This window comes from Ochotona curzoniae, unplaced genomic scaffold, assembly GCF_017591425.1.
Source record: "Ochotona curzoniae isolate NIBS_2020 unplaced genomic scaffold, NIBS_Ocur_1.0 contig_4792, whole genome shotgun sequence".
Lineage (NCBI taxonomy): Eukaryota > Metazoa > Chordata > Mammalia > Lagomorpha > Ochotonidae > Ochotona > Ochotona curzoniae.
Window position 1 is genome coordinate 4059603 of NW_024466389.1, and position 15990 is coordinate 4075592.

Consider the following 15990-nt stretch of genomic DNA (forward strand, 5'->3'; position numbering starts at 1 on the left):
ACACCGTTTGTGTCTGCTGCCTTCCTGTTTCTGTCAGTCTCCACGCACCCCTCTGCTGTTCTGTCCTCTCCTATTTCCTGGAAAATGTCCTCTCTGCTTCATCCTGATCAAATGTTTCTCTGTCTGTTTAAACGTGCCCTTACCTTATTCCACCATCTTGGGAGCCTACATCTGCGTGAGAGACCTTGAAGAGGCTCCTGACTCCCGGTTTAGGTTTGTTCAGCTCCAGCTGTTGCAGGCACTTGGGAAGTGAACCACTGGACAGAAGACTTTCTTCTCTGTCTCTCCTCCTCTCTATATATATATCTGAATTTTCAATAAAAATTAAAAATGTAAAGTAAAAATCTTGGCCCAGTGCTGTAGGCTAGTGGTCCTTGCCTGGCATGTACCAGGATCCCATATGGACACTGATTTGTGTCTAAGCAGCTCCACTTCCCATCCAGCTCTCTACTTGTGGCTCAAAACGTTGGGACCCCGCACACGTATGGGAGACCCAGAAGAAGCTCCTGGCTCCTGGCTCCTTGTTTCAGATCAGCTCAGCTCCGGCTGTTGCAGCCACTTGGGGAGTCACTGAACGGATGGAAGATCCTATCTGCCTCTACTCCTCTCTGTAAATCTGACTTTCCAATGAAAACTCTGCATTTCAAATAAATACGTCTCCTAAAAAATTCTTGAAACACTGTACAAAAAGTCCCCAGGGGTAGGTATTTGGCCTAGCAGTCAAGAAGCCTGAATCCAGCACTGCAAGCTCCTGGAGGAAGCCCTGGCTCAGCATCCGGGTAGATGCAGCCTGCACCGCCACCCTGGGCTCTGCAGGCACTTCCTGTAGGAAGCCCCAGCTCCAGCTCCCAACTCCAGCATGGGGCGGACCAAGCCTGTGCCACTGCCCCCCACCCCGGGCTCTGCAGGTACTTCTGCAGGGAACCCATGCATGGGGGCTCACTTGCTCATGCCCTCTCTTTCCTCCAAAATAAGTTAAATATGAAAATTTTAAGCTTCTTAAGTAAACCTCTAACCAATCTAAGATGTATACTATGAGAAATATTTACAATGTCAATATTGTCCAGTATATTTTAGAATTCATATCACTTTATAAGCCCCTTTAAAATTTACGGGTTTGGGGCTGGGACCGTGGCTAACCAGGCTAATCCCTTGCTTTCAAATGCTGGGATCCCATATGGGTGCTGGTCCCGGATGTTTTTCTTCCCCTCCAGCTCCCTGCTTGTGGCATGGGAGAGCAGTGGAGATGTCCCAAGACCTAGGGACCCTGCACCTGTGTGGGAGGCCCAGAAGAAGCTGCTGGCTCCTGACTTCAGATTGGCTTACCTCTGGCCATTGTGGCCATTTGGGGAGTGAAACAGCAGATGGAAGATCTTTCTCTCTGTCTCTCCTTCTCTCTGTAAATTTATCTTTCTAATAAAAACAAATATTTTTTAACAAAAAGTTGATAGTCTTGATATGTTCTAACAATGAGGTAATTATCAATTATTGGGCCTGGCGGCGTGGCCTAGCGGCTAAAGTCCTCGCCTTGAATGCCCTGGGATCCCATATGGGCACCGGTTCTAACCCCGGCTGCTCCACTTCCTTTCCAGCTCCCTGCCTATTGCCTAGGAAAGCAGTCAAGGACGGCTCAAAGCCTTGGGACCCTGCACCCGCGTGGGATACCTGGAAGAAGTTCCTGGATCCTGGCTTCGGATTGGCATAGCACTGGCCATTGTGCTCACTTGGGGAGTGAATCATCGGACGGAAGATCTTCCTCTCTGTCTCTCCTCCTCTCTGTATATCTGACTTTGCAATAAGAATAAAATAAATCTTAAAAAAAATTTTTCAATTATTTGCACTTTCATTAAAAGCCTACTCAAACAGATTGGAAACAGCAGAAACTGTTAGAAGTATTACTAGACAAACAATGAATAATTTTTCCAAAACCTCTTCTTAAATGTAAAGCACAAAAGCACTTTGATCCTGATTTACTTAATATTTAGTGTGTTGTTAAAGCTATTAATACCAAAATGTGAAAATTCTAATGAAATGATAGTGAATGTTTTACTTTATTTTTTTTAGACTTATTTTTATTGGCTAGTCAGATATATAGCGAGAAAGAGAGAGAGAGAGAGAGAGAGGAAGATCTTCGATCGGATCATTCACTCCCCAAGCAGCAGCAATGGGCAGAGCTGAGCTGATCCCAAGCCAGGAGCCAGGAGCTTCTTCTGGGTCTCCCATACAGGTGCAGGGTCCCAAGGCTTTGGGCCATTCTTGACTGCCACCCCAGGCCACAAGCAGGGAGCTGGATGGGAAGTGGGACTGCCAGGATATGAACTAGTGCCCACACAGGATCCTGATGCATACAAGGTGAGGACTTTAGCCACTAGGCTATCACACCAAAAGAAGCTTCTTAAAGCAATCAGTGAACCCTCTCTAACTTTGGCCAGATGAAGGTAGAAGCTGCCCACACTCCTGAGCAGCACTGCCCACCATCCACTGCCCCCTGCCATATGGGCAATGGTGTGTCCTGGCTACTCCATTTCCAAGGCAGTTCCCTACTTTTGGCCCAGGAAAGCAGAAGAGGACGGCCCAAGTCCTTGGCACATTGCTTCTATGTGGGAAACCCGGAAGATGCTCCTGGCTGCAGACTGACTCAGCTCCAGCTACTGCAGCCATTTGGAGAGTGAATCAGAGGGTGGATGATCTTTCTTTCTCTCTCCTCTCTGTAAATCTGTCTTTCAAATCAAAATAAATTTAAATAAACAACTAGAAATGATTATTTACTTATCTGTTTGAAAGGCAGAGCCATAGAGACAGAGAAAGCTCTTCCATCTTTTGGTCCACTTCCCACATGGCCATCACAGCCAGATCTGAGCCAGGAAGCCCATCACCCCCACAGCAGTGCCAGTGGCCCAATGGGCGGTGCTCTGCTGTCAACTCAGGTGTCATTCACAAGCAGCAACTTACCCTGCTTCATCACAATACTGGCCCCAGGGGGCCACATCTGAGAAGACACACAGAATAGAGCTAATCAAGAAGAAAAAGGGAACATATCTACTGATAGCACAGCATGGATAAAATCTGAAAACATTATTCCAGTGAAAGAACCCAGTCACAAAATGCCATGTAGTGCATAATTCCATTTATATGAAATGTCAAGAAAAGGTAACTTCATAGAGAAAGAAAGTAAAGATTTATTTATTTTTTTTTTAATTTTTTCATTGGAAAGGCGGATATACAGAGAGGAGAGACAGAGAGGAAGATCTTCCGTCCGATGATTCACTCCCCAAGTGAACGCAACAGCCGAAGCGGGGCCGCTGGGATAGAACCGGCGCCGCTGGGATAGAACCGGCGCCCATATGGGATCCCGGGCGTGCAAGGCAAGGACCTTAACCACTGCGCCATCACGCCGGGCCCGAGAAAGAAAGTAAATTAGTGGTTGCCAAGGGCTGAGGGACAGGGGAGAAGCAGGGAGCGCCGAAGTCACTAATGGGGATGAGGTTCTTTAGAGGGCAACTCAAATGTTCTAAAATTGATTATGGTGACATTTGTTCAAATTTATGAGAATATTAAAAGCTATGAAACTGCACACTTTAAATGGGTGGATGATATAGTGAGTCACATCTCAATGAAGTTGTTACATAAAAAGGAAAGAAACAAACTGCAATGGAAGCTTCCAGAGTGAAGCCAAGACCTGGATGCGGAAGGGCTGCGTTAGGAGGACTGAGCAAAGGAGCCTGCAGCAAGCAGATGCTGCCAAGTTATGGAGACAAAGAGCACTCAGGAGGGAACACAGGGCCCACTCTTGGTGCCCTGTAATCCACTACCCACCCCCAGCCTGAGATGGCATTCCCGGAATGAAGGCAGTGGGGTCCAACTTGAATATAGAATATTTGTAAAGCGGAAAAATTAAATCATTACATTTTAAAAGGTCATCTTCAAATGAGACCGTCCTGCATCTTTAGGATAAAGGGGATTTTATGGGGTCATCAGCTCAAAGGGACCCATGCTGGTAACTTCTCAAACAAAACTTAGGTTCATGCATCTAACTGATCAGAGAGAAACAAGAAAAAGAACAAAATTCACATATTACTCTGATGACAGGTGAAGAGAGCTCATCAGAAAACCATAACTGATGGTTTCCTTTGTGCATCTTCTCTAGTGCTCTAATTACTAATACAGCATGCATGTGTTCCATAATAAAACACCCACAATGGTACTTGTCAAGACTGATTTATAAGAGGTGCTGTTCTGAAATTTATTGGATTTCCATAATAAGAAATCATATGGCATATCAATTTTTCCATTTACTCTTTTAAGCAACAAATCAAAAACCCTGAAAACAAAACAAACAAAAAAAGCCACTACCTTCCCTTAAGCTAAGTCAGGGAAAATTAACCATTTAATGTAGACTCTGCAAAATGGAGAAAGATTACGGGTATGAAATGAATGTCCAAAGGATCTTGATCATGTATTAATTCTTTTCTTTCTTTCTTTTTTTAAAGATGTATTTATTTTTTATTGGAAAGTCAGATTTACAGAGAGAAAGAGAGACAGAGAATTCACTGCCCAAGTGGCATACACACAATCATAATTGCACCCCGGGTATTTGCCTGAAATAATGATACCCACCCAAACACTCGCACCACAGTGCCAGGAAACAACCCAAATGCCCATCGTCCGGTGATGGTGCATAACCACACAATGGGCAACAGTACTCAGCAACGCCACAGGAAGAATGGCTGGCATGCACCAAAACCTCAAGACCATCACGGGGACAGGAACACAGACCCAAATTAGGTGGGATTCCATTCATATACCATGGGCCTTCAAAACACTTCATTGAGGGGCAGGTATTGGGTCAAAGTGGGTTAAGCTAATGCTGGCATCCTCTATGGGCACTGGTTCTTGTCCTGGCTGAACCACTTCTGATCCAGCTCTCTGCTAATGTACTTGGAATACAAGGGAAGACAGCTTAAGTGCTTAGGCCCCCTTGCACCCATTCATGAGAACTAGGATGAAACTCCCAGCCCCCTCCTTGGGCTTGTTCCAGCCTCAGCCAAGAGATGAAAGATTTCTTTCCAAATCTGCCCTCCAATTAGACAAGTAAATTTTTGAAGGGGAGCAGTGGTGTAGTGGCAAGTATGTATTATGAAAAAATTGAACAAGGATTTAAAAATTTCTGTGCCAAAATAAACATATTTTCTAATTCAATTTCTCTATGAATTCTCTAAAATCTTCTCATATCATGATAAAAACCCCATCAGTGGTTATATGCAGCTCAAAGCAGGAGCTCAGAGCCTCTTCCAGGTCTCCTACACGGGTGCAGGGTCCCAAGGCCTTGGGCTGTACTCGACTGCCACAGGAAATAGGCAGGGAGCTGGATAGGAAGCAGGCCACCGGGATACGAACCAGCGCCCATATGGAATCCGCACATTCAAGGTAAGGACTTTTAGCCACTAGGCCATCGTGCCGGGCCCTGTTTTGTATTTTCATTATCACAGTAATTTCATGTTCATATACCTGAAAAAATCATTATTAATTCAGAGTACTTTATTATAAATTACATTCCAGTAAATTGTTTTGAAACTTAAATACTAAAAATTTAGGGACTAGCTTTGTGGGGCTAATGGTGTGAACTATCATCTACAATGCTGGCATGCCAAGAGTGCAGACTCATGGCACAGCTGTTCCGACCTCAGCCTGGCCCACGCCTAGACAGCGCAGCCATTGGGGTGCAAACTTGCAGGTGGAAGATCGAGCTCCAGCCCCCTCATTCTCTGCAATCTTCAATAAAAAATAAATATACCTTCAAAACAACACTAAAAGTTTTACTTGTGAATAACAATAATAATAAAAAGTCAAAATACAAAAGCTTTGATTTAAAAACCAGGTCTAGGGGTCAGTACAGTGACCTATATGGCGGTGAATTCACACTTCCAATCCAGCTTCTTTTTTTTTTTTACTGTCTTTTTTTTTTTTAATTGTTGTTTACATTGTATTATGTGGTACAGTTTTATAGGCGCACCATGGGGGGAGGGGTATGGGAGGAGTGGGGGGAATCCCCAATCCAGCTTCTATTAAATAGACTGAGAATATAGCAGAGGATGGTCCAAGCTCCTGGTTTCAAACTGGCCCAGCTCTGTTGTGGCCATTTGGGAAGTGAGCCAGAAGATGGACAATCTCTCTGTATTTCCTTATTCCACTCCCTGAGTATCTGCCTTTCAAATATATAAAATAGATAGATAACAGGTCTATATCATTGTCATAAAAATGGACAAATGGAATTTTTCTAACAGCAATTGAAGCTTTAAAAAATTATAATTGCTTAGTTAGATGCACTTATATTTAAACAGTCCTACCAGGACATTAAAACACTCTAGCATAGCTATAAAGTTTTGTCTATTTTAAACTTACAGACCACTAAATCAACAAATGCCTAACACTGTATTAAATCTGCCATTTATGTCAGGAAATCAATAGAGTTTTAAAAATATATAATGTAGGCACCTTTTAAAATTTACTTCTTTATACATCCCAAATCTATCACTCTAAGGTGCTCTCCTTAGCCCGGGATGCCTGTGGGTGTGTCACAGCGCCTGCGGCTGAGTGCTGGCTCGGGCTCTGACTCCCAGCGAGGCAGCACTGAGCGCCTGCTGCCCACTTCACACACAGGGACTGCACTGCCAGGCCCAGGCTCCTGCTGTCTGGTCCAACAGCAGCCACTGTGGGCATCTGAAGGGTAAACTAACAGAAAGCATATCTCTCTCACTCTTCCTCCCCTCCCTGCTTTTATAAAAGCATCGGAACACTAATTTCTCAGGAGATGTTTATTTCACTTATTTTTCATTAAACAAAATGTCTAGAGCAATTTCTGTGAGCCAGTACAACAACAAAAGTTGATCATTCACACAGCACCAAACTTTTCTACTGATCACAAACCAAGCAGAGGGTGCATCATTCTACAGTACTGCGTAACTCGGGGAACCTGTGGCACCCTGGCCAGCCCAGGGGGGGCCAGCGGCAAGGCAAGGGAAGGCAAGGAAAGGGAAGGCGCATCGGGACGCCCTGGGGAGGGGGTTTCGGTCCTCAAGGACCATGAGCAGAGCAGCCTCAACTGCCTCTGCACAGAAATATAATCTGCAGAATTCCTGGAGGATTTGGAAGAAGAAAAGAAATAAAAGTGCCAAAGATAAGCATATTTAATTAACTACAGCAAAATCTTCATTATTCAAAATTCACCTGATGAGCACAATTGTGAAAGAGGGATCTCCCCCAATACTGCTTTTATGCAAAAGGAAAAGCCCACAGAAACACGCCCTTCCAAGGCCGCTCTGAATGTACACACTCAAGTGATTCTGAACTCAGATGCTCACCCTTCGTCTACCAACTGAACATCAATTTCTGTTTCTTCATTTGTAAAATAACCTTGAAAGCCCATTCTGATTCCATCATTACAATAAAGAGCCCTTATTTAAAAAGCCAAAAAAAAAAAAAAGAGAGAGAGAATAAATTGAAAAGAAAGTACTGAAATGTGAAAGAACGTTCAGTTACTTAGAACCCAGACCATTTCCAGCAAGCTTCCTCAACCCAACATACCACTACAAGGTTATGTAACACCCAAGAACCAACTAGAGCAGCAATAGAAATCAGCCCCACCACGCGGCCATCTGCATGTGTTCCCAAAGAGCAGGCTCCGCAGTGGAAACTGCGTGGAGGAGAGGCCACAGCAGGGAAGGAGGCCTGCCTGTGCCGCAAGGCAGCTGGCCACCCCAAGCCTCAGGTTCATGTCTATTTAGAGACTAGAACAGATGATCCTCACAAGTTCCTTCCAACTACAGTGACGTCCGAGGCAAAGGCGAATACCACGCAGGCACTTCATCCCATTGACTCAATGGAAGAACTGCTTTGCTTCATGTGCTGTGTCCTAAGGACACATAACTCCTTAAGAATTGATCTCACTTTAGTAAACATACAGATAAGCATTATTTTATGTGCTGTGTCCTAAGGACACATAACTCCTTAAGAATTGATCTCACTTTAGTAAACATACAGATAAGCATTATTTTATGTAAGTTTAGATTTCCATTACAGCCCTTTGGGACATACCCTAAGGCCGAAGTGAAATATCAATCAGCAACCAGCAGCCGCTTCCAGCAACCCTACCGTCTGCAGCAGCTGCTATTCTCAACACGCGTGCTCGGGGCAAAGGAAATGAGCCAAGAAACTAACTCACTAACATTAGTCTTACTTCTTAATTTTTATTTTGGACAGACTGTTACAACTTAAATAATCAACTTAAATTTCTTCTATGATCATGTGAAATATCCATGGCTCCATGTACTTGCAAGCACAAGGCCTCAGGGCCACTGCAGACTAAATCACCGCTCTGGGTCCAGACCTCTTCTGACTGACCCTGGATTATGACTCTCTCCAAATGTACCTCCTTGCAATCAAAACGATGAGCCAGCGTAAGCAACCTCAGAGGCATGTCGAGAAGTTAATGAGCTCACCACGAAACACTCAGTACAGCTCTATGACATCTTGGTAAAGTGCCAAGCACTGTTACCAGGATCTCAATTGAGGTTCGCCACAAACCTGTAGCACAGAGATCAGGAAATGAACCTGCAAATGTCACATCACTGGCCTGAGGTCCCTGAGCCCAAGGTTAACTCAGGATCACAACTCGGCTACCCATCCCAGCGCACCCACCCCGGAGTCACTAAGACCCCACTCCCGCTGCGGAGTCCCCACAGCCAGCCTCAGGGAAAACGGGCCATATTCTTGCACAGTGACTTCCAAAAACTTACTGTGTTCAGTGCATTGAGTGTGGTGTCATCCCGAGACGCAGCGACACAGCCATCTTCCGTGGAGCCTCCATCACACATCCCGGCAAATGCAGCCATGCTCCTGAGGGGAGGGAAGTAGGTTCCCTTGTCAGTGCAGAACTTAACCCTTAACTGCAGGGTGCATCTTCAGCCCAAACGCAACTCCAGCAGCATAACGTGCATGAACTGCCAGAACCTTCAGTCCTGCCTCTACTCTCCCACAGCTCTGCTACAGGGAGCCCCTCCCGCCTCAGCACGAGTCCTGCTCCATTCAGCTGCGTACAGCTGTGTTATTTCTTCTTGTGCTTCCTGGTGACCACGACTCTAGGTTTGAGTGCATGGTAATCTGAATCTACTGGCCATGCCACTCCCCTGGATTTTAACACTTGCAAAGAAACATTCAGAAAACACAGGAAATGTGGGCATGTGAGATCTAATTCTTTTCCCGCTGAACGTCAGCTGTCTACACGCAGGGAGTGAAGGACCAGCTCAGACGCCCTGTCTCTCTTGAATCCTCCCCCGCCCTGCTCCTCCAGGCAGACACCAGCCAAGGCTGCAGCTCGGATGCCCTGACCCTGCTTCACGGGTTTCTGCGGCACACAGCTGGGGCTACGTATGTCCCAGACATCACAACAAAGAAAGCTCTCTTGCCTGTCCTATGGAATGCTAGGAACAAGTCTAACCTTGCCTTTTGCACTTTAAGCACTTCTACATTTCCGAGCTATACAAGATATTCATGGCACATGTAACATACGAAATGTCAAACTCAGACCAGGTACTAATGACAGCCACAAAGCAGGAGCCGGGTGGAATGACGGAACTCCACCAAGGTGTGGCTAACTGGCCGTACGTATACTACCAAACGACAGAGACGTCGTGACGTAAAGAGCAGGGGCCTCCTACAGAGCAAACTCAACGTCATGGAATACCCAATAAAAACACAAGATGCCCCGGGGGTCCAGGCAGACACAGAGGAGGCCTCACCTGGCCGCCCGCAGGTACATGAGAAGGTCACAGTCGTTCACCCCAGGCATCCAGACGAGTTCTTCATGCTGGGTCACAGTATCGCCATCTGGAGAAGGAAATGGCTGCAAATCTGGCAGTTTGGCCTGAAAGACAATGAGGAGAAGGCCATCAAGGCTGGGGTCATACAGAACTGACTCAGTACACAGGGTGCTTGGGGACAGACGCAGTAGTCACCAAGCCGCCTTGTTTTGGTAACTAAAATCCCCAGCAGAACAGTGGGTTGCTTAAACACACCTGGGTCATACAACTGAGCCTTTTCACCAAAGATTTCACAATGGGCTGTTTAATGTCCAGCTAAGAACCAAAAGAGTCACAGTAAACTAGTGCCCACATGACCCAAAGAGTGAAACAGAAAGCAATATGTAAGTAAAATCAACTTCTTAGGAGATAACAGCTACTTGATAGAGAGTGCAAATAATTTACACGAAAGACATATACATATACATGAAACTTCACCCACAAATACTTGCTAAAAAGTTAAGGAAGCTATCCTATTATGTTAGTGTTGCTCTCAAGTGAATCAACTGGAACATGTAAGTCCTGGTCAGCATCCAACTCATGGAATATTAAAGTCAGGAGGAAAAGCACACTTGAATTGATTTATGGGGATAGAAATCAGGACAAAAATTCTTTTTGGGAGGTGGAAATGGTTTACTGGAACTTTCTGTGAGAGCAGAAATATTTTTTGTATAAATCATCTAAGCAGAATAAACAGCACGCCTAAGAGAACTCGACAACCAGATTCTACGTCATCAAACTCAGGTAGCTCTGGCATCTCCACCTCCTTCCTCTGCTGGGCAGAGCAGAACACACTGTGGCTCCCATGGCAGAGAGCTGTGCCAAGTCAGTATCTGCAAGACACACATGCTCTGATATAGTCAAAAAATGGACAGACTTGCTCAGATTTTCAGCAAACAGCTGAGTTAGGAAGCTCTGGTGTGCACAGCACTCAAGCAAGGGGGCGGAGCATTAGGCAACACTGCACACAGGAATGAAACAGGCAGCACAGATGTAATTTTACACAGTCCAGTTGCCACATACAGTAAGACACCACAGCCCAAGCTGGATGGCCCTGCTCCAGGTGCTTAGCATAGCCACACTCAGCAGGGACTCTTCCCGTGGGGTGTGCAGGGTGTGCTGTGGGGAAACGAGACGGGGTTGCCCGATCTGGGGCATGCTGCCATGCAGGGTGGCAACTGGTGTCTGCACATCCTCACAACTTCCAAAACTCTGTAAGGCACTTTAATGTGGAACCTCATGTTCTTAAATGTTGGTTATTCAAGTTTTATTTATTTATTTTTTTTATAAGTATTACTCATTTTTTTTTAAGATTTATTTTTATTATGTTTTCATTGGAAAGGCGGATATACAGAGAGGAGATACAGAGAGGAAGATCTTCCGTCCGATGATTCACTCCCCAAGTGAGCGCAACGGCGCGCCCATATGGGATCCCGGGCGTGCAAGGCGAGAACTTAACCACTTGCGCCACGGCGCCGGGCCCGGTTATTCAAGTTTTAAAACATGACTTCAGGAGGTCTGACAGGCGGCCTCTGAGGCCTCTAAACGTGTCTTAGGCTTTCTCCAAATCAAGCACTACTCTTGCGTGCATTTGTGGTGCGTGCACAATGAGCTCTGCTTCACACACACAATGGCAATGCTGGACTACAGCCAGAACATGGTGGCTCGACAGGCTGAGCTGCCAGCATCCCATTATGAGTGCTGGTTCAAGTTCTGGCTGTCCCACTTGCAATCCAAATCCCTGCTCATATGCCCGGGAAAGCAGCAGTTTGCTTAAGTATGTGGGTTCCTGCACCTACATAGGAAACCCGGAAGAAGCTCCTGGCTCCTGATTTTGGCAAAACCCAACCAGAACTGTTGCAGTCATTTGGGGAGTGAATAAACTGCCTTTTAAATAAACAACAACAACAACAAAACTCTAGACATTAGAAACACAAAGAGGGAGAAAAGTGGGTGGGAAAATACAATGCATAAGAATGGCTAGAGCAACTGCAGATACCAAGAAAGTACGAGATTTTGGTCTCAAACGCAGTGTGAAGCAGCAGTCAGGCCCACTTCACTGAGCCACTCCAAGAAGAGCTGCACTTTCACCGGCCCCAGGGAAACACTAAGAGGGAGCCGGGGAACACAGGAACTCTTCCAGAGCTGCTTTCCGCCTGCTTCAGCAGCTTCCATCCTGCTCCTGCGCTAACACGTACTGGAAGTGAGATGCCTTTGATGACTGCTGTGTTCCTGTAACATCCTCTGTGTTGTTTTAAGGCAGAGTTACTGAGAGACAGGGAGAAGACAGGCAGGCAGGCAGGCAGACCTTCCATCTGCTGATTCACCCCCCAAATGGCTGCCAATAGTCAGGAGCCAGGAGTTTTATGCAGGTCTCCAACATAGCCACAGGAGCCCAAACACCTCAGATGCTTCTCCAGGCCTTCAGAGGGAGCTGGATTAGAAGTAGAGCGGCTAGCACACAAACTAACACCCCTATAGGAGGCCAGAGTTGCCAGCAGAAACTTCCTGTGCCAAGCAAGTTCTCTGAAAACATGAATGATATGCAAGAAACGCTTACAATCTAGAAAGAAAAACAAGCAACCAGGCAAACTATTGTGAAAGCCTCCACAGCCTTATCAGGCTGCTGGGCCCTGATGCAACGGCCACGGCGACCAACTCCCCAGATCCACAGCCACTCAGCTGGCACACACGGCCCTCATGCCCACCACATCTTCTCATGATTTAGAAATGGGCACATGGCCCAAATCACCGCAGCAAGAAACAGGTTCTTCCAGGAAGGTTCTAGAGAAGATGTACTTGCTCCAAAGGGGACAGGAAGGATGATAATGCTCCACACTCACTGGTTGTCACTCCTTGTACATTACACCAAGATTTTATGTGCATTTAGAAAGGAGAACTGATTCCAGTAAAATATAATCACAGAACAGAGTGTTCAGAGATAAAGCAGCTTGTACTGGAAACGGTGCAATGCAGCTTGAGGCTGTGGGCCAAGCCCTGGGGGACAGTCACACACCAGAAAACTGCAAAGGAGCACAGCAGAGGCCAGTTCTGACTGCCAGGCCAGCCTGCAAGGTGACCTGCTGGTCAGAGAATCCCACCCTGAGATAAAAAACAGGAGTCTCAGTGAGCTCAACAGAACCTGAGCTGCCACGGGTGCACCCAAGGCACCTGGGACTGGGAGGCATCCTTACAGGGAATTCCACACACAACAGAGCATCACTTGGCCCCACAAGGAAGGGACTCGGCTGTGTGCCATGCATAGGAAAACCCTGGGGACAGATACCAAGTGGGAGGAACTGACCACACAAGGTCTAACTGAGTGACTTCACTTCCTGTGAGGTAAGGGAGTCAAGTACACAAGACAGAAAAGACAAACAATGCTGACTGCCAGGCGGAGGGAGAAGGGGCTGGGACAGCGTAACAGCAGCTCTGAAAGGGAAAACAATGATGGATATACACAATAAAGGACTGTATACAAAAATATCTGAGAAGATAAATCTTGTATTGTGTGTACTCATCACATTTTGTGAAAGTATACAAGTGAGGATCTTAAGAAAGAAAAAAAAAATTGGTATTCACGTATAATTCCCACAGCATCAACAGTTCAAAGATACTGCATAATAGAGAAATAGCAAACAGAAGCATAAGATACAAACACTTGTTTAAAAAGCCACTAAAATTCACTTTACCTGATGGCTAGGACCAACACGAATTTCTCCCTGGGTACTGTTCAGCCTCCTGCCACAAAAAGAGCACAGGAGGTTAGCACAACATGGTTCCCACAGAAGCAGCCGCGTATTTTAAAGAAAAATTATTCACTTCCAAGAAGTAACTTTTCCACTTTTCCTAAAGTTGTCCGTGTCCTCTGTACCATCTAAGGAGTATGGAGTTCTCTCCTTTTCATTCATGAAGTATATACATTTTTTTAAAATTTGCTTTTATTGCAAAGGTAGATCAGATTAACAGAGAGAAGGAAACACAGAGAGAAAGATCTTCCAACCACTGGTTCCAAGTGTTCGTATAGGCCAGAGCTGAGGCGATCCAGCCTCTGCCAGGTCGCCCACACGGGTGCAGGTCCCAAGGCTTTGGGCCACCCTCGATTGCTTTCCCAGGCCACAAACAGGGAGCTGGACAGGAAGCGGAGCTGCCAGGACACAAACAGGTACCCATATGGGACCATGTACAGATAAGGTGAGGATTCTCTTCACTAGGCTATCGCGCAAGGCCCTCATGAATATCTATTACCACCCCTCCGTCCCCAGGCACTGCACAGGGCCAGAGCGCTGTTGGACTCACAACGTGGGACCCTGCAGCCTGCAGGCCAGCTCAGGAAAGCCTTTTTTTCCTTTGTGCAGTGACACACCTTCACTGTATTCCAAAACCACAAATGAACTTGGGGCAAGGCCAAGGAGCAGGCCTGTAAGCCTGAGAGCTGTGGGTGACCGTGAGCTAACCTCCCCTAAGCTACAGGACACAAGGAAACAAAGGGCCTGGCAGGACCCAGAGACACCACGATTTTTAAAAAGTTACTTCAGGGACCTAGGTTTCAGTGCTTCTTATAATTTAACAATCTTTTGCATGAACAGCTTTCTTTTTAGCAAAAGGGAGCAGCCAACGTAACAAGGAAGAGAGAAGAGTGACACAGCGAACTAAGACTTGTGGCCCAGTCTATCAGACTGTGACAAATGCAGCTGGAAGACAGCACCCACCCTCAGAGTACCAGCCCAGGCACAGTCACTGCAGTAGAAACATGAAGAAATAGTGAGAATTACAAAAGTTGGGAAGGTCTGAGAGGAGACATTCTCTGAAGTAGCCAGGTTCCAAAGGGACCTGAGGGGGCCCAGCTGCAGGGCAAAAAGGGATTCCCAGTCGGAAACAAGGTGGTTAGGAGGGGCAGGCTAGGAAGAAGGCCGGCCTGGAGAAATGCTTGCCCTGTTCCTCTATTCGGCTTAGCTTCTGCTTCCTTTTTAAAAGTTATTTTTATTTGAAAGGAAGATTTTCCAGAGAGAGAGAGAGATCTTCCATCCACCAGTTCACTCCCAAAATGGCCAGAACTGAGCCAGTCTGAAGTCAGGAACCAGCAGGGAGGAGCTTTTTCCAGGTCTCCCCCATGGGTACGGTCAGTCTCTGCTGCTTTCCCAATACATTAGCAAAGAACTGGGTGGGAAGCAGAGCAGTCGGGACATGAGCTGGCACTCAGAGGGGATGGCAGCACCATTGCTGGAGAATTACACTATTAGACCATGGAGCTGGCCCCATGCTTAGCTTCTTCATGTTGGAAAACAGCACCAAGAAGCCTGTGCTAAGTGGGGAAGCCTAGATCGAGTTCCTGGCTCTCCAAGTCAGCCAGCTCCGTGCTGGTCAAGCAGGCATTTGGCAAAGGACCCAGCAGTGACGTCTCACCCTTGGGTGCACACTCTTGCTGTCTTCTCCTCATCTCCAATCAAGGAAGAAAAGAAACATCCTAAATTGCTAAATGGTTCTGTGTTTTAAGTTATAACTAAAGGATTAGTAATGTAACCAAGTTACAATATACAAAACAAAAGCAAAACAAAGAACCTTCTTAAAAGATCATTTAAGACTAGGGCCAGTGTGGCTAAAGTCCCTGTCTTGCACGTCCGGGATCCCATATGGGCACTGGTTCTAATCCTGGCTGCTCCACTTCCCATCCAGCTCCCTGCTTGTAGCCTGAGAAAGCAGTCGAGGATGGCCCAAAGCCTTGGGACCCTGCACCCACATGGGAGACCTGGCAGAGGCTCCTGGCTCCTGGTTTTCAATCGGCGCAGCTCTGGCCATTGTGGCCATTTGGGGAGTGAATCAACAGATGGAAGGTCTGTCTGTCTGTCTGTCTGTCTCTCTCTCTCTCTCTGTATATCTGACTTTCCAGTAAAAATAAATAAATCTTTATTTTTAAAAATCATTTAGAACTAACTACCCTTTGTGGCAAAATTACTTCTGAACTATATGTTATTTTTAAATATCAGTGCCTTGGGCCCAGTGCAGTGGCCTAATAGCTAAAGTCCTTGCCTTGAACATGCCGAGATCCCATATGGGTGCCAGTTCATATTCCGGCAGACCCGCTTCCCATCCAGCTCCCTGCTTGTGGCCTGGGAAAGCAGTTGAGGACTGC

The 15990-nt window shown here is 46.3% G+C and overlaps 1 protein-coding gene across 1 annotated transcript in view; it reads right to left on the reverse strand.

Annotated features, from left to right (window-relative positions):
• RERE (arginine-glutamic acid dipeptide repeats) overlaps positions 1 to 15990 on the reverse strand; it is a 348281-nt gene that overhangs the window by 107735 nt on the left and 224556 nt on the right. Inside the window, exons 8-10 of the mRNA XM_040987860.1 lie at positions 13550 to 13598; positions 9798 to 9922; positions 8796 to 8895 (exon numbers count right to left, since the gene is read on the reverse strand). Coding sequence (XP_040843794.1) covers positions 8796 to 8895; positions 9798 to 9922; positions 13550 to 13598 — 274 coding nt within the window. The remainder of the gene's footprint in view (positions 1 to 8795; positions 8896 to 9797; positions 9923 to 13549; positions 13599 to 15990) is intronic.